This window comes from Podarcis erhardii (genome assembly GCF_964252035.2).
Source record: "Podarcis erhardii genome assembly, chromosome: 7".
Taxonomy (NCBI): Eukaryota; Metazoa; Chordata; class Lepidosauria; order Squamata; family Lacertidae; genus Podarcis; species Podarcis erhardii.
This window is the reverse complement of record NC_138511.1, coordinates 68,077,596-68,099,207: the sequence shown is the minus strand read 5'-3', so window position 1 is coordinate 68,099,207 and position 21,612 is coordinate 68,077,596. Positions and strand designations below refer to the sequence as shown.

Sequence of the window (21,612 nt, the reverse complement as noted above, 5' to 3'; positions counted from 1 at the left end):
TTTATTTAAAAGGTAATGAGAATATTGAATGCATAAATAACTGTAAGTGTGGGGCTGTAAACTTTAAAAGGTGACACAGAGGCATCTTATTTAGGAAAGGTATTCTGAAGAAGAGGATGTGTTTTTATATAAAACAGTTTATGGAAGGAGCAAGCTTTGCTTGTAAGGCAGAGCTGAAACAAAAGAGCACACTGCCTGAGAGTTGACTCAGAGGCTCCTGGTAGGCAAGCCAGGAGGGTCAATATCCTACAGCCCACCTGAAGGACGATGGAGAGGCAAGTTACAGATAGGTAGCTGTGTTGGTCTGCCATAGTCAAAACAAAATAAAAAATTTCCTTCCAGTAGCACCTTAAAGACCAGCTAAGTTAGTTCTTGGTATGAGCTTTCGTGTGCATGCACACTTTTTCAGATACACTCCATTTTTCAGATGGAGAGGCAAGACCGACCACTGAACGAATGTTTGGTTTGCTGGCAGGGCCCATGAGGAAGACTGAAGTAGTACTCACAGGATGATGGAGGATGACGAAGGGGATGGAGGTCAGTGCACAGGAACCAGAGCAGCAGTACCCATCACCAGAGGGGGCCCTGTCTCCCCGAAGAGAGCAGGCTCTGAGGCCTATGGAACAGCAGAAGGGGCACTCTAGGAGGCTGAGGCCAGCTATGGCCCACAATCCAGCCCTCTAGCTGGCCAGGTGGGGCTCACTAGCTCTGGGAGAAAGTGTGTGGTTCCTTAGCTGGAATAGGCTTGAGACAGGTGAGGATCACCTGCCTCCTCAAGCCCAGATGCTGCAATCAGCAGGCAAAGTACCAAAGGCAAGCAGAGTTGAGGTGCTGGGTCTGCTCAACTGCCCATGTTGATGGACCTCGGCTTGGATGCTCCTGAACCTCAATGGGTTTGACTCTGGACTGTATCCTGGCTGCTGGACTTCAGACTTGGCTACCTGGACTGTGTTTCCTGACCTTTGGCTTTTGGCTTCTTTGCCTGTGTGGATTGACCCCCAGGCTTGAACTTTGGACTTGACATACTGACTTGCTTCCAGGTAGGCCTGGGGTTCAGGGCACTGACTTACACTCAAGAGTTTGGTAGTGGATGTAGATGAACAGATATTCTGACTTGTTAGCTTCCTAAGTTAGATAAGCTTTAAGGCAGCCTTCCCTAACTTGGTACCCTCCAGAGGTTTTGGTATATAACTCCCATCAGGTGAGAGTTGTAGTCCAAAATATCCTGGAGGGCATGAGGTTAGAGAAGGGAAGTTTTAAGGGAACCGCTGCAGCTACTCAGTAAGACAAGTTGCTCAGAGTGAGCAGCTGATTTGACGGTGAAGACCTGGTTTGTCTTGCTTGGGTCCTGTGGGGTCAACTGACTCCATTCTGCCAGGAACTGCAGCCCTGAGGGTGCACTCGATGCAGAGTCTTTCTAACCTTCCTAGTTTCTTAGGGACCAGATGGTGCAGGAGGTAATGTGCTCCCAAGCAGATTTCAGAGGCCCTGGTTTGAGATGCCCCTTGGCATCATACAAGTGGCGCCTGCAGCCACAAAACTCTCAAATGGGCCCGCGCAACTTGTAAACTCCCATGGCAAGCACAGATCACCCGTTGTGCACAGGGAGGGGAGGGGGTGAGAGGTTTCGCTGCACAAATGAGGAGAGCTGGGCTGCATTTGTGATGGTGGGCCGTAAGTTGTCGCAGACCTTTCTATGCAATTCAGTTTGCATTGCTTAGACATCCCTGTAAGCAGCGATGCTGATCACAGATGGTTCTGTGTTACATTGGGCAGTGGAAGGAGCAGGAAACTACAGCAGGGATAGGGAACTCAGCTGCAGATATGGCTGGACTCCAGCTCCCATCAGCCCCCGCCAGCATGGCCAATGGTCAGGGATGACAGGAGTTGTAGTCCCAACGCCTGGAGGGCTGCAGAGTCCCTCTCCTTGGATGACAGATATGCAACAATAAGCATGCAAGTGGCATTGCTAGGAACTTGAAAGGATCAGGGCCATGATGCAAATATGCATAAAATGTGCTATTTTATAGGCATAGGTGCAAATGTAGATCTGATCTCAGAGCAAATTAAGATGCTGGGTTTCAATAGACTTTTGCACCATGCCCAGTAGCCCTGTAAGCAAAGGTTCATGCTTCAGGCCCCCTGCGCCACCCCCTAACAATGCCCCCCCATACATACTTAATTCCCTTCAAGTGGCAACCTGGATCCATCTGCAACAAAGACTGCAATCTCCCTTTGCCCTGTTTTTATTCTTACTCTCATCTCCACGTGGCAAAGACTCGCAAACTTCCCCTCATGGTAGAAAGGTTTATTTCTCTTTATTTACAGATTTGTTTATTAGAAAACATAGTGTAAAACGGGGTAGCTCCAAAGGACTTGAAAAGGAGGGGAGAAGGTAGAGGCTTGGCACTTGACTTTTGTGTTCACGTTTCCAGCTCAGGAAGGGTCTGTCTGCCTTGAAAGTAAGGATGGGGCTGGGGGTTTGATTCGGTTCACATTTAAAGGTGAATTTATCCAGTTCACACTTTCTGAAACAATACGAAAACCAAAACGCAGCCATCCTTTGAAATTCACTCTTCTCTGAATTTTGCAATGAAGCTCTCCAACCAAATGTACAAAAAAAGGCATGTAATGGATTAAAATGTGCATTAAAAGCCACGTGTCCATGAAAGTGAACATACTGAAATGCATTAGTTTAGAAGGAAGTTGCTTTAGGAATGTGTGTGTATTGGACAAAATGACATACAAACAAGTGTATTGGGGGAAATTCTCAATAGCCTGCAGACAAATTTTCACGAGGATTTCTTTCCCCCCCCAAAATTGCAAACTGATGTTGAAATGAGGAGAACTGAACTTGGGAAGAATGAGTGGTTGAGAGAACCCCAAATCTGGCAAGTTTTGTGCATCCCTAGCCTTGCTGCAGCTGACCCAGGGTTCAAAATTATGCTAAGTTGTCTATCATGCCTATGACCCAATGGTGTCATCGTCCAGGGTTGCAGTGGGTTGAAAACCTGCTACTATTTCTGCCTCAAGGTCCTTGGCTCCAGTGTCCTAGAGCTGCCCATTCAGCATGGAAAGGGAGCTTTTTAGCCACTGAATGCTCCAGACCTAAGCATTTTCAGAACTCTGAGCTCATGTCCCAAGTTCACACAAGGCTTTGTTTCTGCAAGAGAGGGAGGGAGGCCTCAAGTCAGCCTCTGGGGAGAAACAGGGCCCTTATGCTAGGAGAATAACTGGGATACTCACCTGAGCATGGCTCAGCAAGGAACTTGCCATGTGCTGCAGGCAGGGGTGATGCTGGGTAAGGAAAAGGTTCGGGGCAGGGGCCCAGAGACACACTTTTGCAGAACCTTTGCATACGCTAACTGATATGTATTGATACAAGTTGAGAATGTAAATGTTCCAGAAGGCAAGTCGAACAATTTCCCACACAAGCCACTCCAGAAAAAGCCGTCAATTAATTGGCACCCTTCTCCAGATCACCCCCAAACCTGTTCATCTTCAGTCCATTCACCAGTTAATTCCCCAGCAGGCCCTGCTCTGAAACAGATCAGTTCCCCAACTCATTACAATCGTCTCGATTGTAAAAATAAAATCTTTATCTCCACAAATTAATATCCTAGCCAGTAATCCAGATCATTCCCCTTTCCCCCAATGTCAGTTCCCCTCAGGTGCATTCTCATGACACTTAGAAGAAGATTCAGGGTCCCCCACCCCCAATGAACCCAACTCCTTGCCAAAAGATTGACCTCCAGGGGAGAAGTCTGTGGCAAAGACGGGAAACAGAGGGCAGTATCCAACTCTGTGCTTCTGCTAGTGCTGAGATTTTTGGCTGCTCAATGGAATTTCCCCTCCTTCTGCCCCCCCAAATCTGTGCCGGAAGTTGCTCTGATCCTACAGAGCAGATTTGGGGGAGGGAGGGAGGGGAGAAAGGGGAGAAGTTCCATTGCGCAAGTGGAAATCCTTGAGTTAGCTGGAGCACTAGATACTGCCCAGACTGAATAGCAATGCAATCCTAACCACGTCCACTCCAAAGCAGGCCCTGCTGAATTAAATGGGGCTTACTCCCAGGTAAGCGCAGTTAGGATGGCAGCCTAAGGCACCGCAGCTGGTCAACTGACACTTTTCTCCTCATCACCTGCAAAATCCCGAGTCCTTTGTAGTTTAAGGGAGTTTCTGGGTTACAAGACTGTTGAGACAAGGGCTGACGGTGGCGGTGAGACTTCATGTGACATTTTGACAAGTTTTCATCTTTTGAGGCAGCTTCCAGGATGGTCTTGCCCACTGCTGCCCTCCTGATCCAATACTGCTACCTCAATACTTTTCCCTTGCTTGTTCATCTCCTCAGGTAGGAGACTGGCCATGGTGGTCAAGGTAGCTACTGCTGACCTGCCCTTTCCCTCTGGGCTGTGGTGATTTTTCCTGCTCCTGATACAGTGGTTTAACTACTTGCATTCACATACACAAGTAACCAACCAGGTACTTTTCATGCCCACAAAGTTCAGAATCCTGACAGTACATCATTAGGAAGATGCATGAATTGGTCTGACTCCGGAGTCCTGCTTCTGCAGTAGGGAATTTTAGACTCCTGGTTTACTGGAGTCCCTGAGAGAACGACTGCCAATCTTGTATATTCATTTGTCGTATACCTAAAGCTCTACTACAGCCAACAACTGTTTTACGCTTGTGCATTATGTTTGCGATTGCGTGCACACACATCAGCCTGAACCAGGAAATTACCTGAAAACATCACAGAAAGGGGCAGAACAGGGTGGCCTTACAGGGGCCCACCAATGTGCATGGGGATCCAAAATGTAACCCCCGTGCACATTGGTTGCTGCCTGTACACCACACTAAATACTCCCAATGAATCCTGGGAGTTGTAGTTTGTTAAGGGTGCTGAGAGTTGTTAGGAGACCCCCATTTTCCTCACAGAGCTTCAATTCAAAGAGTGGCTTAACAACCAGTCCCTCTTCCCAGGGAACTCTGCAAATTGCAGCTCTGTGAGGCAAATGGGGTCTCTTAACAACTCTCAACATCCTTACCAAACTACAGTTCCCTGATTTTTTTTGGTGAAGCCATGACTGTTTAAAGTGGCATGATAAGTGATTTAAACATAAGGGGCACATGATATAGATGTTGTCATGGTTAACTCTCATGAGATGGCTACCTAAGCTCTCTGTCTGATAAGGAACATTACAGTGGTACCTAGGTTCTTGAGCTTAATCCGTTCTGGGAGTCCGTTCAACTCCCGAAACCGTTCGAAAATCAAGGCGCAGCTTCCAATTGGCAGCAGGAGCTTCCTACACTCTAGCGGAAGTCGTGGAAGCTGCGCCAGACGTTCGGCTTCCAAAAAATGTTCGCAAACCAGAACACTTACTTCCAGGTTTGCGGTTTTCAGGAGCCGATTTTTTCAACAACTAAGCTGTTCAGGAACCAAGGTACCACTTGCTATTGGAAGGCACTGATACGAAATAGATGCGTCGCAGTTGCAGAGATTTCCTTCTGAAGCAACCCTTCTTCTTGCTTCCTTGGATGAAAGCCGTAGCACAGACCTCCCCCTTGAACCTCCAATGTGATCCGCCTTTTGTAACACCGCCCACTATCATCGCACCCCCAGTGGATTATGGCTTTAATAATATCATCGCTGGTTAAGGAAATGGGGGAGGATAGGAAAAGCTATAGAAGGGTGGGGAGGGAGGTGTGAAACACAACCAACAACCCCTTTCAAAGCCCTTGAGCATCTTGTGAGTTGGGGCAGGGTGGCAACGGAATTGTAGAGGACAATGAAGGCAGACCCATAATCCCTTCGCAACCCACCTGGCCAAGTTCGGCAGTCTCAACCATCCTTGTGAGGTGGCCCACCTACGCTGTGCAAAGTGGAAGGGCCATAGCTCAGTGGCGGAGCAGGCTTTTGGCATGCAGAAGGCTCCAGGTTCAATCTCCAGCAGCTCCAGGTCTGGGAAAGACTCCTGCCTGAAGCTCTGAAGAACTTCAGTCACTCCATACAGGCCAAGGCTGGATAATTTGGGGTCCTCCAGATGTTGCAGAACTACAACGCTCGTCATCCCCGACCTCTTGCTATGCTGGTTGGGGCAGATGGGAGTTAGGGGACCAACAGCCTCTGTAAGGTCATAGGTTACACTCCAGGGATGGATGGGATTCTGTCAACCCTCCAGATGTTGCTGGACTCCCATCACACCCATCCCCATCAGCCAATGGCTAGAGATGATGGAAGCTGCAGTTCAACAGCATCTGGAAGTTTAGAGGTTCCCCATGCCTGCTTCATTCCTTCGGAGAGTTGGGGGCACCAGGGCTGGTGGGAAGGGAAGAGAGGGTTGTTTATTGTCCAAAGAGCACTATCATGTTCCAAAACAATATAGGAGGGAAAGGGAGGGGAGGGTTGGGGAAAGGAAACTTTATTAAGCAAGGATGTACTGTACAAAACCCTCTCTCTCCCTTTGCTAACCCGAGCCCCTGGCTCACAGTCGTCTTCTTAACTCCAAAAAATCAGCACGGCAGTCGCCCAAGAAGAAGCAGAACTTTAAAACACAAAATCACAATTAAAAAATCTCGGTGTGGAATTGTAAAAAAAAGGGAAGCGGGGAAGAGAGAGAGAGAGAGAGAGAGAGAGAGAAGGAAATAGGAGTCCAACCCCACTTGTACAAAAAGGGATCCTTGGCCCCTGCTCCAGGAAGGGAGAGGACTGTTTCTGCGGACAGCCAAGTCCCAAAGTGCCCCAGGGGATGGGCTGTCCATGGTCCCTGCTGGCATCTGCAGCAACAGTTATTGGTTGTCTCCCGGCTGGTACTGAGGCTCTGTGGCGGTGAAGTAGTCTTCGAGGAAGGACTGGAGGTATTCAAAGGTGGGGCGCTCCTCAGGCTCCTTCTTCCAGCACTGCACCATCAGCTCGTGTAGCGACGGAGGGCAGTTCCCGGGGCACTGCATGCGGTAGCCCCTCTCCACTTGCTCCAGCACCTCCCGATTGTTCATGCCTGCAGAAAAAGAGCGAGGGGTTTGGGCAGGGTTCAGCAGAGAGCTCCAGAGGAGAAATTCACCGTAGATTTCTGTCGAGAAGTGAATTTGAGATTGGGAAAGTGAGAAATGGAGAGCAACCAAAAACGGTCAGGTCCATCTCTCCAGACAGGGGAAGGCTTTACCTGGGTAGGGGACTCGCCCCTTGGTCACAAGCTCCGTCAGGAGGATGCCGAAGGACCACACGTCTGACTTGATGGTGAACTTGCCGTAAAGGGCAGCTTCTGGGGCCGTCCACTTGATGGGGAATTTGGCACCTGGCAGGGGAGGGAGATGGGAGAAGATGCTGAGATGGCCCAGAAGGGAAATGTCCCCTCCCCTCCCAGCACCAAACCTCCAGGCAGGCCCAGTTCATCCACAGGGCACTCTTGCCTCTTCCCTGTAGCAAGTCCAAGGGGATCTTGTCAGTGGGCCCCCAGCAGATGCCCAGCCATGCCAACCTTTGGCGCCGGCCCTGCCTGCTTTGCATGCATAAAACCCCAGGTTCAGACCCTCGGGCATCCAGGTAAGAGACAATGAGAGAGAACTCTACCCAAGATCCCAGAGAGCCACTGCTAGTCATTGTTGGCAATATTGGGCTAGATGGGCAAATACTCTTGACTTGGTATAAGACAGTATCTTGGGTTTCTTAACATGGTATGTTTCCAGGAGCTTACCTTGCCGTGCTGTGTATTCATTGTCCTCGATGAGGCGGGCCAGGCCAAAGTCAGCAATCTTGCACACTAGGTTGTCACCCACAAGGATGTTGGCAGCACGCAGGTCCCGGTGGATGTAGTTCATCCGCTCAATGTACGCCATTCCAGCTGCAATCTTGGGTGGTGCAGAAGTGAGAATGCAACAGGGAGGTGGGTGACTCAAATGACATCGCTCATTGCCCAAGGGTCATCTTCATACTTTAGCCTTCCTCTGACTTAAGGTCTCTTCAGATGCTGTTGGACTACACCTCCCATCACCCCTAAATGTTGGCTGTGCTGTGCTATGCTGGCTGGTACTGATGGGAATTGTAGTCCAAAACATCTGTTGGGGAAGGATGTTATAGAGTCTATCACCCCTTTCTAAAGAAAAGAATGAGACTGAATGACAGGCATGCTTGCTTATTTCACATTTCTTTAAGCTGTCTAGAGAATTTTATTGTTAAATTAAATGTAGCTTCCCCAACTGCCCCCCACCCCCGGTTACCTGGGCTGCCATGTCTACCAGTTGAGGTAACTTCAGGAACCGGCCATCACCATCCTTCAAAAAATCCAGCAAACTCCCTGTGAAGGGCAGAGTCAGGAGATCAGACCAGCATCTTGTTAGGATCTTTTCCCAATAACCCACCAGCGGCAGCTACCCATCAACCACTTTGCCCAGTTTCTCTGTCCAGTCTACTTCCCATGCCCAGTTTCCTGCCACTGGCCTTCCCTTGCAGGCAAGCAGCTGGGGAATGAGTCTTATCAGCCTTCCTAAATCTGGCACCCTTCCAATGGTGTTAGACTCCAGCTCCCATGAGCCCTAGCCAGTGTGGCCAATAATCATGGGCAATGGGAGTTGCAGTCCAACAACATCTTGGAAAGTGGGTGCCAGGTTGGGAAAGGCTGAATGCATATGATGAACTTTTCCATGTTAGACTAGACAATTGGGTTAGTGAGGAGGTAGCCAATGTAGTATCCTTCAGATGCTGCCTGACTCCATCTCCCATTATCCCTGACCATGAGTCATGCTGTCTGGGCCTGATGAGAGTTGGAATCTAGCAAGATCTGTAGGGCATCACGTAGACTACCATTGGTGGTTTTATAACTGAACTAAAAAGGCTGCAATTGCACAGGGACCCAACACCATTGACCTCCCGGTACCTTCCAGAATTCCATTTCAAACATAAGAGAAACACCACAGTTCCCTGGTACATGGACAAGCCTGCACAAATCTCAGGCTTGCATGCCAAGTCCCTCCCTCTTTCTCAACTGCAAGGAAACCTGGAAACTTCCCTTCTCTGATATACATTCTCAGGGAACTCTGGTTTGTCAGCTTAGTCCCAAAGTTGCCAATGAAGAACTCAGCAGGGAAGGGGGCGGGGACAAAGCTAGAATAAATGGTCTGTGCCCCGTCAGTGGCTGCAGCGCCACCTACTGTGGGCTTTGCTGCCTCCCGCCCTACCATTCCCAGTTGTGACCCCCCCCCCATGGATTTGTCTAATATCCTTTTCAAGCCAGCCAAATTGCCAGCCATTGCTATATCTTGCAGGAGCCAGTTCCATAGTTTAAACCATGCACTGTACAAAGTTGAACTTCTTTTTGCCCGCTTTGAAATCTCCCGCCCTTGAGCTTCCCGGGATGCCCCTGGGTTGCAGCTAGTTGCTTGCCTGCCACCCACCCACCCGGAAGCCTTGGCGCCCTCCCACCAGCCTTGGCCTTGGCCATGCCAGCATATGGCCCCACCTTGGCTCATGAACTCAGTGACGATGTAGATGGGCTCCTCCGACACCACCGCGTACAGCTGCACCAGCTTGTCATGCCGAAGGCGCTTCATGATCTGGGCCTCTTCCAGGAAGGCTTCCGGAGACATGGTCCCTGGCTTCAGCGTCTTCACCGCGACTTTCGTGGTGCCGTTCCAGGTCCCTGGAGTCAGTGGGAAGCACGGGAAAGAGTCACGGAGGGGGATGGCGAGGGGGCGCCCACTAGAGCGAGGGCACTCCCTTGCGCGCTCCCACCTTGACCCATGGGGAGATGGAGATGGATGGGAGGGGGAAGCTATGCCAGATCAGGATGGTGCTCCCTCAGCAGAGAGGTGAAACGTGTGGGATGGAAGGAATGCCCTCCTTCTGAAAAACCCAACTCAGAAGGGCCACCCTTGTCTAACTTCCTAGCTGAAGAGCAATCCTTTTCCAGTACATGTACGTCCTTCTCATTTGTTCTGTTTTGCTAGTAGTAGGGGGCTAGGAACTATGCAGCTCGTTGGAAGGCTCAGTCCCCGAGCAATGGAAATCCAGCTCAATCATGACCCCGCCCCATAGGAGCCAACACCTAGTTGTTGAGGTCCCTTCACCTCCCTCCCAATAAAATGTTTGAGGGGGCTGGGCCTTGAAGTTGATGGTCCTTGCCACTCTTGTGATAGATTATGCTGGGTGGAGCTTCTCCCCGCCCCCCATATTTTATTCAAGTTGGCACCCCTGCCTCGCCCTCCCTACTTTGCAATGAGCTGGCTTCTGAGAGTTCACCGCTTCTGACTCTGGCCTGAAGGCAACAAGGGCCGGAAAGCATAGCTGTCAAGTGTCCCTTATTTGAAGGGACAGTCCCTTATTCCAGCGCCATGTCCCGCTGCTGTCCCTTATTGATGGATGTCCCTTAAATGATGTCCCTTAAATTTCAAAGGAAGCAGCTCCTCTCCCTCCCTCCCTGCCGGCCAGGGAGGAGGGAGGCTCCAACTGTGTTGCTTGGCTGTGTTGCTCACCCAATAAGAAGTCTAAGAACGACTGGGGGGTGGAGCTTACATGCCTTGTGTGTGGCTAGTTAATGCAAGCTGAGGGGGTTTTTGAACGCTGGACGCCATTTTGTTGCACGTGCTGCTGCAAATTTTGCAGTGCAAAGCCAGGCCGGGGAGCCATCTTAAGGTGAGGCTGCATAGGCCTTGTGGTGCATGTGATTCAGATTCTATTCAGTTGAACCTCTGGTTACAAAGTTGGTTGGGCAGTGTTCTCAAAGCTACCTAGCATGAGTTTGACCAGACTGCAGGAGGACAGGAAGACTGGAGTGCCTGGAACAGGTGAGGCTGCAGGTCCCTTATTTTGGCTGCTGGTCCCTTATTTTCAAATCTGTAAGTTGACAGCTATGCCGGAAAGCAGCACTTATATTTAAACAAAGAAACGAAGAGTTTTGCTTCTCAAGAAGTTGTAGATCCAGTACTAAACCCTGTGCTTTCAAGGACTGATCACTGAACATCACAGCTCTGCAGGGCACGATGCACTTACTGGCTACTCTTAAAAGCTACGAGGTGCCGTCTGCACCAAGAGAGACCCCCTGAGCCTGTTCTGAATAGGAAGAATAGCAGTAGCAGAAGACCTTTTGCCCTGCCTTTCCACTCGGAGATCCTTGTGACTGGATATGCCAGTGACTAGATGAAGGATGGGTCACCTGCGGCTCTCTAGAGGTTGCTGGACTACAACTTCCACCACCCCTGACTGTTGGCCACACTGGCTGGGGCTGATGGAAACTGGAGTCCAACAACTTCCAGAGAGCCACAGGTTCACATCTCCTGAGTGATGTCTAGGACCTTTTCTATACAACGCACGTGTTGTCCTGCTGTTGAGCTACAGTCTTTCCAAATGAGGCAGGATACTGATCTTTCCTAGGTATAAAATCAGCAGCACCCCCCAAAAATTGCCTGTTCCTAAAATGCACTCTCATTCCATGGGCTTCCCCACCCACCTCCAACTCATGTGCCCTCCAAGCTACAGAGTGACCCTGGAAGATGGCCCCCACCTTACCCATCCACACATCTCCAAAACATCCCATGCCAAGCTTCTTGTCAAAGCGTATGGACTCGCGCAGGATTTCCCAAGCGTCCTTAGACAGGCCCATAGTCTGGGGTTTCGGAAAAGGGCACACCCTGGTTAGTAGTTGGCAGAGACCATCATTGTACTCTGTAATGGATGGAATGGGGTGGGATGGAGAAGGTGGGAAAGAGAGAGAGAGAGAGAGAGAGAGAATGCGAGATGGAAAATGGAGTGATGGATTCCACATGCACCCAGGAGGGACAGACAGAGCCCAGGAAGGGGAGGAAGAGGGGTGTGGAACCAGGCCCCATATTATATCAGGCAGAAGTATCTGCTTTGACCACTAGTTGGTGCCCTTGGCTTACTTTTAGAGCAGCAGCTCTCTGAACAAGAATAGATTTCCCTTTTTGAGTTGCATAGAAAGAGATCATTAGGGCAGGTTCAAGCTTGCCTGCAGAAATCAACTCCATAAAGTTAATGCCTGGCCACTCTTACCCAAGTTATTGATGAAGTGGCACTATACTACTGTATTGACACTGTTTTGAGCACAGATGGAGCATAAGAACATACAAAGAGCCTGCTGGATCAGGCCAATGGCTCCTCTAGGCCAGCATCCTGTTCTCGCAGTGGCCAAGGAGATGCTTCTGGGATCTGAGCACAAGAGCCTTCTCTCCTCCTCTGGTTTCCAGCAACGGGCATTCAGAAGAATCGCTGCCTCCGAACAAATTAACAGAGGCTGATTGTAATCTCACCCTATGGTGACTTTTGCATGTTGGAATGAAGATGTTAAATCAGGGGTCACCAACCTACGGCCCGGGGGCTGGATAAGGCCCAAGGAACTCGTTTATCAGGACCACAGCGACCCCTGCTGCTGCCCACTCTTACTGGCACAGCGCGGGAACACACTTCTGGGTCAGGGGAGCACCGGAAATAGCTTGTGCGCATGCACACGGGCCTCCTCCGACCCAGAAGTGCGCTGGAAATAGCATGTGCACATGCTTACGGGTGCGCGCTCTCCAGCCCGCCACACAATCATCGCTTGAGACACCAGCCCGAGGCAAGGAAAGCTTGGAGATCCCTGCGTTAAATCATGTGCAGGTGCCCTCTTTTTCCTGCTTCTTCCCCAAAGGCACAATAATGTGAGGACGTTAGCAGCCCTTGATAGCAAGTCTATAGGAATGGACACAGACTTGAATGGGTTTAAAAGAGAACTAGACGAATTCATGGAGAATAAAGCTATCAGTGGCTACTAGCCACTATGGCTGTGCTCTGCCTTCAGCCTGCCTCTGAATCCCAGTTTCTGGGAATCCCAAGTAAGGAAAGAGTTGTTGCACTCAAGTTCTGCTTGCAGGCTTCCCAGAGTCACCTGCTTGGCCACAGAGAAAACAGGATGCTCCATTAGAAGAGCCTTTGGCCTGGTCCAGCAGGGCCCACTGGATGTTCTTGGGATGCCACTTTGTGTTGGCATGCCCACCCCGTGACTGGCACTTGGCCTGGTGTCTTTGCCTTCTTCCTTCTCCCCTCTAGGGCTCCGTCTCCTCTGTTTTCGCGGTCAGTCCTACCCATCCACACTTCCCCAAACTGCCCGTTGCCCAGTTTCTTGATAAGCTGCAGCGATTCGCGCGGGATCTCCCAAACGTCTTTGGTTTTGACGGACAGGTCTGCCAGCTTGGGCATCCCTTTGTGACATGGCACAGCCAGCCGGCAGCACAGCCCTGCAGCTCTCTCTTGAAGAAGGAGCCCCGGAAAGCAAGGATTGGGTGCGGGGGTAAAAAAAGGGGAATACACATTTTTTTTTAAAAAAAGGGGGGAGGGAGAGAAGAAGAGATAAAGAACAGTAAGATAGCCAGTGCAGAACAAGTTGGTCACCAAGGGGGAAATACCCTTTTACTACACAGAAACTGAAGCGGTAGCAAAACCGTTGCACTCATTGGATTTGCCAGGAGCAATTCCCAATCCCCATAACCTGCACCCAACAGGCAGCCATTTCCCAGAGTTTCTCAGCACTACCAGGAGATGCTGAGGATTTGTCCGGAGCAAAGAGGAAGGACAATCTTCAAAGTCCTAGGCTTAGGGATGAAGGATTCCAGCAGTGGAGGCTCCATTAGGGCATATGGGTCTTTGCCCCACCAACCTCAGTTGGCCCCCACCCTGTCACCCTTTCTGTCCAGGGCATAGCACTGCCTATCAGCTTCCTCCTCCTTAGACTCAATGGTGCCCCCTGCAGAACTCAGCAGGGAGAAGGGTAGGGACAAAACTAGACTGGCTCTGGCGCCCCCTACTGTTGGGCTCCCTGCCTTCCGTCCCACCAGTGCCAATGGATGTCATCCACTGCTGGATTTCAGGAAACCACTTCCAGGCAGTTGAGCTCCGGCACTAATTTTGCTCACCTCCACGCAATACATTTAAAGCCCTCTCTTATGTATAGTTTTATAGCAGTGGCTTCTTCCCCCAGAGAACCCTGGGAACTGAAGTTTGCTCAGGATGCTGACCTCACAGACCTACTTCTCCCAGCACTCTTGGCGAACTACAGTTCCCAGGATCCTCCATTGCTCTTAAAGAGGTATAAAGGAGTGCTTTCAACGTACGGTGTGGAGGAGACCTTTGTGAAATGAAACATTCCAGCCACCCAAATCCTTGAAGGGCTGGAGGAGGAGGGTCCAGAGTCCCTGTCTCTTCTTTGCCGTTCTCCTGCTGATCCCGCCCCACAACACCCTACCTATATAATGCTGGACCAGCTGCTGCACCGTCTCAAACTGGGCCCGGGTGGTGATGTAATAGCCGCCGTTGTCCAGCTTCCGGATCTTATAATGCTTGACGTGGTCACCCTTCACTTCATCCCAGTCCCGGATGGATAGTGAGTAGGCACCTGGGAGGAGGAGACCAGGAGGAGAGGTGGGTCCCGAGGGAGGAGCAAAAGCAAAATGGAAAACATTCCTTAGACACTATGCACAGTTGTGGAATAACCTATCAAAAGCCAGGGATGGAGAAGCCATGAACTATGTATGCCACATTGAGTTCCTTGGAGGAAAAGGTGGGAAATAAATGTAGTAAATAAAAAAAATGATTAAGGAATGATCAAGACATAATTGCACAGCAAGCCAGCAGGTGGTGCTGTACTCCATGAGGCCAAGTCGAAAGGGATTGCATTTCCCACCTATTTGGGAGATGAACCTTCTTCTTCCATAAGTTACTTTGATTTCTGTGTCCTCCCTGGGGTCTTTTAGGACCCTTCTGTTTGCACACCTAGCGTGCCCAAAGCAAAAGTGACCTGTTTAATGAGCTGTCATCCTGATCTGTTTACAGGGAGAATAGCCGACCTTTTTAAGCAGGGGTTGGACTGCCACCTGTCATGTATGACCTAGTTGAGATTCCTGCATCGCAGGGGTTTGGACTAGAGTACCCTTGGGAGAAAGGTGCTACCTTTGGTGGTCTCGCTCTCACGAATGAGGAAAGTTCCCCGGGGGTTGCCATGGCACAGAAGCTGCCTCTCCGCATCCTTGCGGCCAATTTTCCCAAAGTACCATCTGGAAAAAGAAGATTTAGAAGTGAATGCTTGGAGACAGAGGGGAAGAGGACCCAGGCCAAGTCGCCAGCTTCTGTAGAGCAGAGCGAGGTTCAATCCTGCTGGGTGCTGCTTCACCAGCGTGCTTCCTGTGGGGGAACAGACCCCTCTTCCCCACTCCTGTTGCTCAAGTTTGACCCCCCGGGATGAAGGGAGATAAGTGATGTGGTCTGGCCCGCCAGGCCAAAAAGGTTCCTTACCCAACTAAAAGCAAAGAATCACCTCCTTTGAGTACTTCTCCGCTTTCCTATCCCCTGCATCGCTCCCCTCCAGGTGCCGCCATACTTACTCTTCTGCCTGGATGGAGTCCACGGGTGCCACGTAATTGCTAGGGATGTAGCCCGTCGCTCCTGTGTTGAGAGACCTTGCCTCCCACCAGTCACCCTCCCTGGAGAAACAGGAGAGAGAAAAGAAACCAGTGAACCATGAGGAGGGGTTGGAACTAATGACTCTTGCGCTCCCTTCCAACTCTACAGCTCTATAAAGCTCACCCGGGTGGAGGAATAGCTTAGTGGTAGAACCCAGGCTTTTGCATTCAGAAGGTCTCAGGTTCAATTCCCAATGTCTGATCTTTTTTTCTTTTCTTTTAATCTGTTTTAAACACTATTCTTTTCACCTGGTTTGTTCTAGTGTATATTTTAATTAAGGATGAATTGGTTTTGTGTGTGTTTTATTAGGTAAAGGTAAAGGGACCCCTGACAGTTAGGTCCAGTAGCAGATGACTCTGGGGTTGTGGCGCTCATCTTGCTTTATTGGCCAAGGGAGCCAGCGTACAGCTTCCGGGTCATGTGGCCAGCATGACTAAGCCGCTTCTGGTGAACCAGAGCAGTGCACGGAAATGGCGTTTACCTTCCCGCTGGACTGGTACCTATTTATCTACTTGCATTTTGACATGCTTTCAAACTGCTAGGTTGGCAGGAGCTGGGACAGAGCAATGGGAGCTCACCCCCATCGCGGGGATTCGAACCGCCGACCTTCTGATCAGCAAGTCCTAGGCTCTGTGGTTTAACCCACAGCGCCTTTTAATTAGGTGTGGATTTTGTAGCTGATGGTATAGCTGTAAACCACTTAGAAGACACTTATTTTATAATTATTCTTTATTAAATATGTAGACCGCCCTTCACCCAAAGAGCACAGGGTGGTTCACAACATGGAAGTGGCATATAAATTAATAAGAATACATGGACTGTCTCTCATCGGCCCCAGTGAGCATGGCGAAGGGCCAGGATTGGTGAGGGTTGTAGCTGAGCCAACTCTAGAGCACCAAACGTTCTGTACACCTCCTTTAAGCCACACCATAAGCCAATACTCACATGTTGTTAATTATGTGGAATTTCTCTCCTTTCTTGAACGTGAGGTCATCCTCTGTTCTGGCTTCATAATCGTACAAGGCAACAAACAGGGTCACTCCTCCACCTGCAGGGGGCAGCAGCAGAAAGGCAGTGAGAGGACCCAGCAAAAGCTGCAGAGGCAGCTCCAGCTCACGAGAAATCCCCAGGTATGTTACCTATGAGCATAGTATTTCCTGAATTACAATCGGTCCACAGGAAATGCCAACGCTACCTGGGCTGCATCCAACAAGTTGTCCAGAAATAACTTTGTAAGCCATTTGAAAAAAGCTCAGATGCGAGGAACAAATGTGTGTCGGCGTGTACCACCCCCCACCCCCGCATCTCCACCTGGCCCTCAGGACTCTCTCCAGCCACTACTGCTCTCTCCCTATGCCACACTCCTCACTGGCCCTGCTTTCTACTCCTCTTGAGTGCTTTTGTCTGACTGGCGTGTGTCCTTGAGCTCTGAATCCTGTGTCCAGTTCTGGGCGCCACAATTTAAGAAGGATGTTGACAAGCTGGAACATGTGAAAAGGAGGGCGACCAAGATGATCAAGGGTCTGGAAACCAAGCCTTATGAGGAACAGTTAAGGGGGCTGGGAATGTTTACCCTGGAAAAGAGGAGATATAGCCACCTTTGAATATCTGTAGGGCTGTCACATGGAGGATGGAGCAAGCTTGTTTTCTCCTGCTCTGGGAGGGCAGGAAATGAGCTTCAAGTTGCAAGAAGGGAGTTTCAGGAAGAACTTTCTGACAGTAAGAGCTGTTTGACAGTGGGACGGTTTCCCTCAGGAGGTGGTGGACTCTCCTTCATTGGAGGCTTCAAAGCAGAGGTTGGATGGCCGTCTGTCATGGACGCTTTAGCTGAGATTCCTGCATTGCAGGGGGTTGGACTAAATGACCCACAGGGTCCCTTCCAACTCTGATTCTGTGATCATGCTGCTTGATTGCCTGATTGGAGGATAGAGGGGACTGTGTGTTTTTGTGTACCTAGCAACCATCCTCCTGTACAAAGGTAAAATTGGCATCCATTGCTCCACCCATGTTAACCTCTGGCTCCTCCCACCACTGGCATGTGGCCCCCAAAGGTTTGTTGAGAAGGAAATGTGGCCCTAGGACTGAATTGGGTTCCCCACCCATGACTTAGCCCTGTCCCAAAGGGCTGGCCCAGCCAAAGCAAGCATTAGAGGCCTGCCCACCACACCTGAGTCCTCTAGCTGCAGTCTTCCCTGAGAGACTGACCTGCAATCCCGGCTCCAGACATGGGGAGGGAGCTGGGATACAGGCTGGACCCCCCCATGAAGGCTGGAGTGGAAGGCCCCGAGGTCCCTGCCTGGAAGTTGTTGTAGTCGGGGATGCGCGTGAACGTGTTGGTGGGGTTCTGTGGGGTGGGGTCAGGATCGTAGCAGGAGCTGGGCTGCAGGTTTGCCATCCCATCGCCGCCATTGCTGGGGTTTTTACTGGGCCTCTTCCTTTTGCATTGCACACAACCCATCGCTGGCAGCACCTGAAATGGAATCAGAGAGACAGACGGAGAGGAGGGAGAGAAGAGAAATTAGGACTGGATGAAACACTGAGGGCTGGAGGGACATTTCAGGGTATAGGAGTAGGGATGGGTTGGTTTTGTTTGCATTTAAATGAGAAACTACCTCATTTACACTTTTTTTGAACCAGAATGCGAACCAAAACATAGCTAGCCTTCAAAACTCACACTTCTCTGAGTTTTGTGGTTTCATTCTCCAACCAAACAGTGCATACTGAAGAATAATAACAGCATGTGATCTGAAATGTTGGGAAAGGAGCAACTGCCCCTTCCACACTATTATTATTATTATTATTATGTAGGCGCCAGGCAAAAGCATTCCTCTTCTCCAAGGCCTTTGGCTGATTAAACAATCTGTGGCCTTTTAAACTGTGCGTGGTGGGGGATTAATGTTTTGTTTGTATTTTTATGTTTTAATATTGTCAACTGCCCTGTAATCCTCAGGTAAAGGGTGATTTATTATTATTATTATTATTATTATTATTATTTTATTACCTAACCTTCACCATAAGGTTATAGAACCATAAAACGGTAGAGTGGGACAGGAACGTGAGTGTCATCTAGTGCAATCTTTCACCCAACATAGGGCTCAAACCCACAACCCTGAAATTAAGAGTCTCATGGTCTCCAGACTGAGCTATACTCCCTGTGGGTGTGTTTTAGCAACTTGAAATACACTTTTAAAATCTGTTTAAAACAACATATGGTCAAGAGAATACAGAAGGTAGTGTGTGTGTGTGTGTGAGAGAGAGAGAGAGAGAGAGAGAGAGAGAGAGAGAGAGAGAGAATGTGAAAGTCCAGGCCTAAAGAGCTGTATCTTCAGCATACAATGGAAAGTTCTGTACATAATGGAGGTGCCTGATGCACCTCTGTTGGAATGCAGTTGCACAACATAGGAGCTGTCCTGGGCCATCACCCTCCTGAGCCTCTGAGGATAGAGGAACTACCAAGAAAAGCCTCCTGTGCTGACCTTAACATCCAGGAGGGTCTATAAGGACCCCTGACTATAAGCCATGAGGAGATGATATGATCATAAAGGGTTGCAGCTTTACTCCATCACCCATCAGGAAAGGCTCTCGAGATCCATCTGTGCAAGACATACAATGCCGTACAGGTGGGTGGGTGGGCGTGGAGATGGTGCAACATAACTTGAAGCTGGAGGCAGCAGAGGAAGAAAGGTAGCTTGCTGGCTTTATTTTTCTCAAGGACCGTCAAGCGGTGATTCTCTCCCCCTCCTCCCCCAACCACAATTCTTCCTTTCTGCCACATGCCGGTTGCATGGCAACGTGTCTGGGACATCAGCCGAAGGGAAGAGACATGGTAGGCTCTAGAGCAGTGTTTCCCAACCTTGTGCCTCCAGCTGTTTTTGGACTACAATTCCCATCATCCCTTGCCACTGGTCTTGCTAGTCAGGGATGATGGGAGTTGTAGTTCAAAAACAGCTGGAGGCACAAGGTTGGGAAACACTGCTCTAGAGGGCCAGGAGTTCATGGAGAACACTTGGAACAGTTCAGAATGGCCCCGTTAGAACTGGAGTTATTGGGTTGTATCCAGCTAAGTTTTACTCAGCGTAGACCCCCCTGAAATTAAGGGACCTCTCAGTCATTTTCAGTGATCTACTCTCAGTAGGACTAATGCTAGAGAGGGTCCATTAAGAACCTAAGAAGAGCCTGCTGGATCAGGCCAGTGACCAACCAGATGCTTGAGGAAAACCTATAAGCAGGATTCAAGCACAGGAGCTCTCCTGCCTCCTGTGGTTCCAAGCAAATGGTATTCACATTATTCACATTCACGACTGCCAGACGTGTTTGTGGGGTTATTTTTGGGCCTGGGTGTTAAAAAAAGATCTTTGGTGCCTCAAGGCACATCCTCACCAGACAATGAGCAATCTCTTTGAATGGTCACCTCTGAAATTCAGTATATGGAAATCCCAGGAGGGGAGAAGGCACTTGTGCTCAGGCCCTGCTTATGGACTTGCCACAGGCAAGAACAGGATGCTGGGCTAAGTGCTCAAGGCCCCGAGAAAGTGTGAGGAGAATAGTGAGAAGTCAGTGCAGACATAAAGGGGGTACAGGTATTGTCTAGGATACTGGACGTCTCTTACTTTATCTGTCTAAACCCTATGAAAACCCCTCTCAGCAAGCTGCGTTGCATCCGATTTTCCAGAATTGATTTCCAGTGACAAACTAAGCAATTGCTTTGGATGCCGGAATTTCAGGGAGGCTTCATTGACTGTGTTAACATATTGGAGAGAAGAACTACGGCCTGCATTTTTGGAGGAGGTGCACAGCACAGAGGAAGTAGAACATCTTGCCAGCTGGGTGATATTCCCTGCAATCCGGGAGACATAAAACTGAGCGCCTTCTGATCTCTCTCAGCCATCTGGAGTACAGATACAGTGAGTGAGAGAGAGAGGGAAGGAGGGAGGGAGGGCGCGCACACAGAAGATAGAAGAAGATGTTCAGAACAAAAGCAAGGAAACCGTATCCTGGTTCAATGTTCCACGAAATAAGGTGCCCAAGTTATGCTGCTCTAAGCCCTTTGACCAGTTTGCTGAGTTTATTCATTCCGATCTGTGTGCAGGTTGGTAAGAATAGCTGGTTAATGAGCATTAATTCTGAACAGATTCCGGGGAGGTTAGATGGTATTGCATCACAGGCGTAGCCAAGCTTGCCCCCCAATCAATAAAAATACATTGCTAACTGAGGTTCTGCCCCCCACCCAACAAAATGCTTGCCCCCGCCTAACAAAAATCCTGGCTACGCCCATGTATTGCATGAAAAGCAAGTGTTATCTCACACTTTCTAGTACATTTCCCCATCATTTTCCCTACTGCAAAAATTCCAGTCTTTTGGGGAAACAAGTTTCTTGCATAAGACCTCCAAATCAACTGTAACTGTCCCTGTACCCTGACTTTGAAATTGATAGCATTTTAATGTAGTTTTCTGTTTCTAGGATGAATTTTAATTGTTCTTATTCTATGTATTATTTTTTTTATTTAAAAACCCAGGACATTTTACAGTGGTACCTTGGTTTGCAAACAATCTGGTTTGCATATGTTTAGGATTACAAACACATCAAACCCAGAAGTACGTGTCCCGGTTTGCAAACTTTTTATTGGATTACAATCCATTTTGCAGGGATTACAAACAAAAAAAAAATTGGAGGCCCCACTGGTGAAAGCGCGCCTTGGGTTACAACCTGTTTTAGTTTACAAACAGACCTCTGGAACAGATTATGGTTGTAAACCAAGGTACCACTGTATCTCACACCGCTTAAAAATTGTGAATATTAAGCAGTATATAAATCAGTAGAGGCCGCACCTTCTTACAGCAGCCCGAAAAACTCTGTGTCAAGCATAGAAGAAATCTGACCATGCAGAAATAGAAAATTGAGACTAAGATTCTAAATGTAGCTCAGATGGCCAAACTTGCAAATATAATAAGGATTACAGAAGCCTGGCAGTGAGATTTGTAGAAAAGTGGAGCTTGTTCATATATTGGAAAGAAAGGGCACAGGAGGTGATAAATCCATAGTGGTTATTAGGGGAGGTACAGTTTTAAATATATCGGAACTCCGGTTAGACAACAAAATATAGTCAGCTTAAGGAAATTCTGTTTAGAGCCCTGGTTGTTTTACAAATTAAACGAAACGATCAGGTTATCTT

The 21,612-nt window shown here is 49.2% G+C and overlaps 1 protein-coding gene across 3 annotated transcripts in view; it reads right to left on the bottom strand.

The window, feature by feature from the left end:
* Nucleotides 1-6,403: 6,403 nt before the first annotated feature.
* FGR (FGR proto-oncogene, Src family tyrosine kinase) overlaps nt 6,404-21,612 on the bottom strand; it is a 53,400-nt gene continuing 38,191 nt past the window's right edge. For 2 of the 3 annotated variants that reach the window (XM_081869140.1, XM_081869141.1), the window contains exons 3-13: nt 17,645-17,909; nt 16,385-16,487; nt 15,361-15,459; nt 14,930-15,033; nt 14,226-14,375; nt 13,069-13,233; nt 9,453-9,632; nt 8,215-8,291; nt 7,692-7,845; nt 7,161-7,292; nt 6,404-6,995 (exon numbers count right to left, since the gene is read on the bottom strand). In XM_081869140.1, the coding sequence (XP_081725266.1) occupies nt 6,787-6,995; nt 7,161-7,292; nt 7,692-7,845; nt 8,215-8,291; nt 9,453-9,632; nt 13,069-13,233; nt 14,226-14,375; nt 14,930-15,033; nt 15,361-15,459; nt 16,385-16,487; nt 17,645-17,897 (1,626 nt within the window). In that variant the 5' untranslated portion in view covers nt 17,898-17,909 and the 3' untranslated portion in view covers nt 6,404-6,786. Of the gene's footprint in view, nt 6,996-7,160; nt 7,293-7,691; nt 7,846-8,214; nt 8,292-9,452; nt 9,633-11,497; nt 11,654-13,068; nt 13,234-14,225; nt 14,376-14,929; nt 15,034-15,360; nt 15,460-16,384; nt 16,488-17,644; nt 17,910-21,612 lie in introns of all 3 variants that reach the window. The other variant, XM_081869142.1, reaches the window with a different exon arrangement.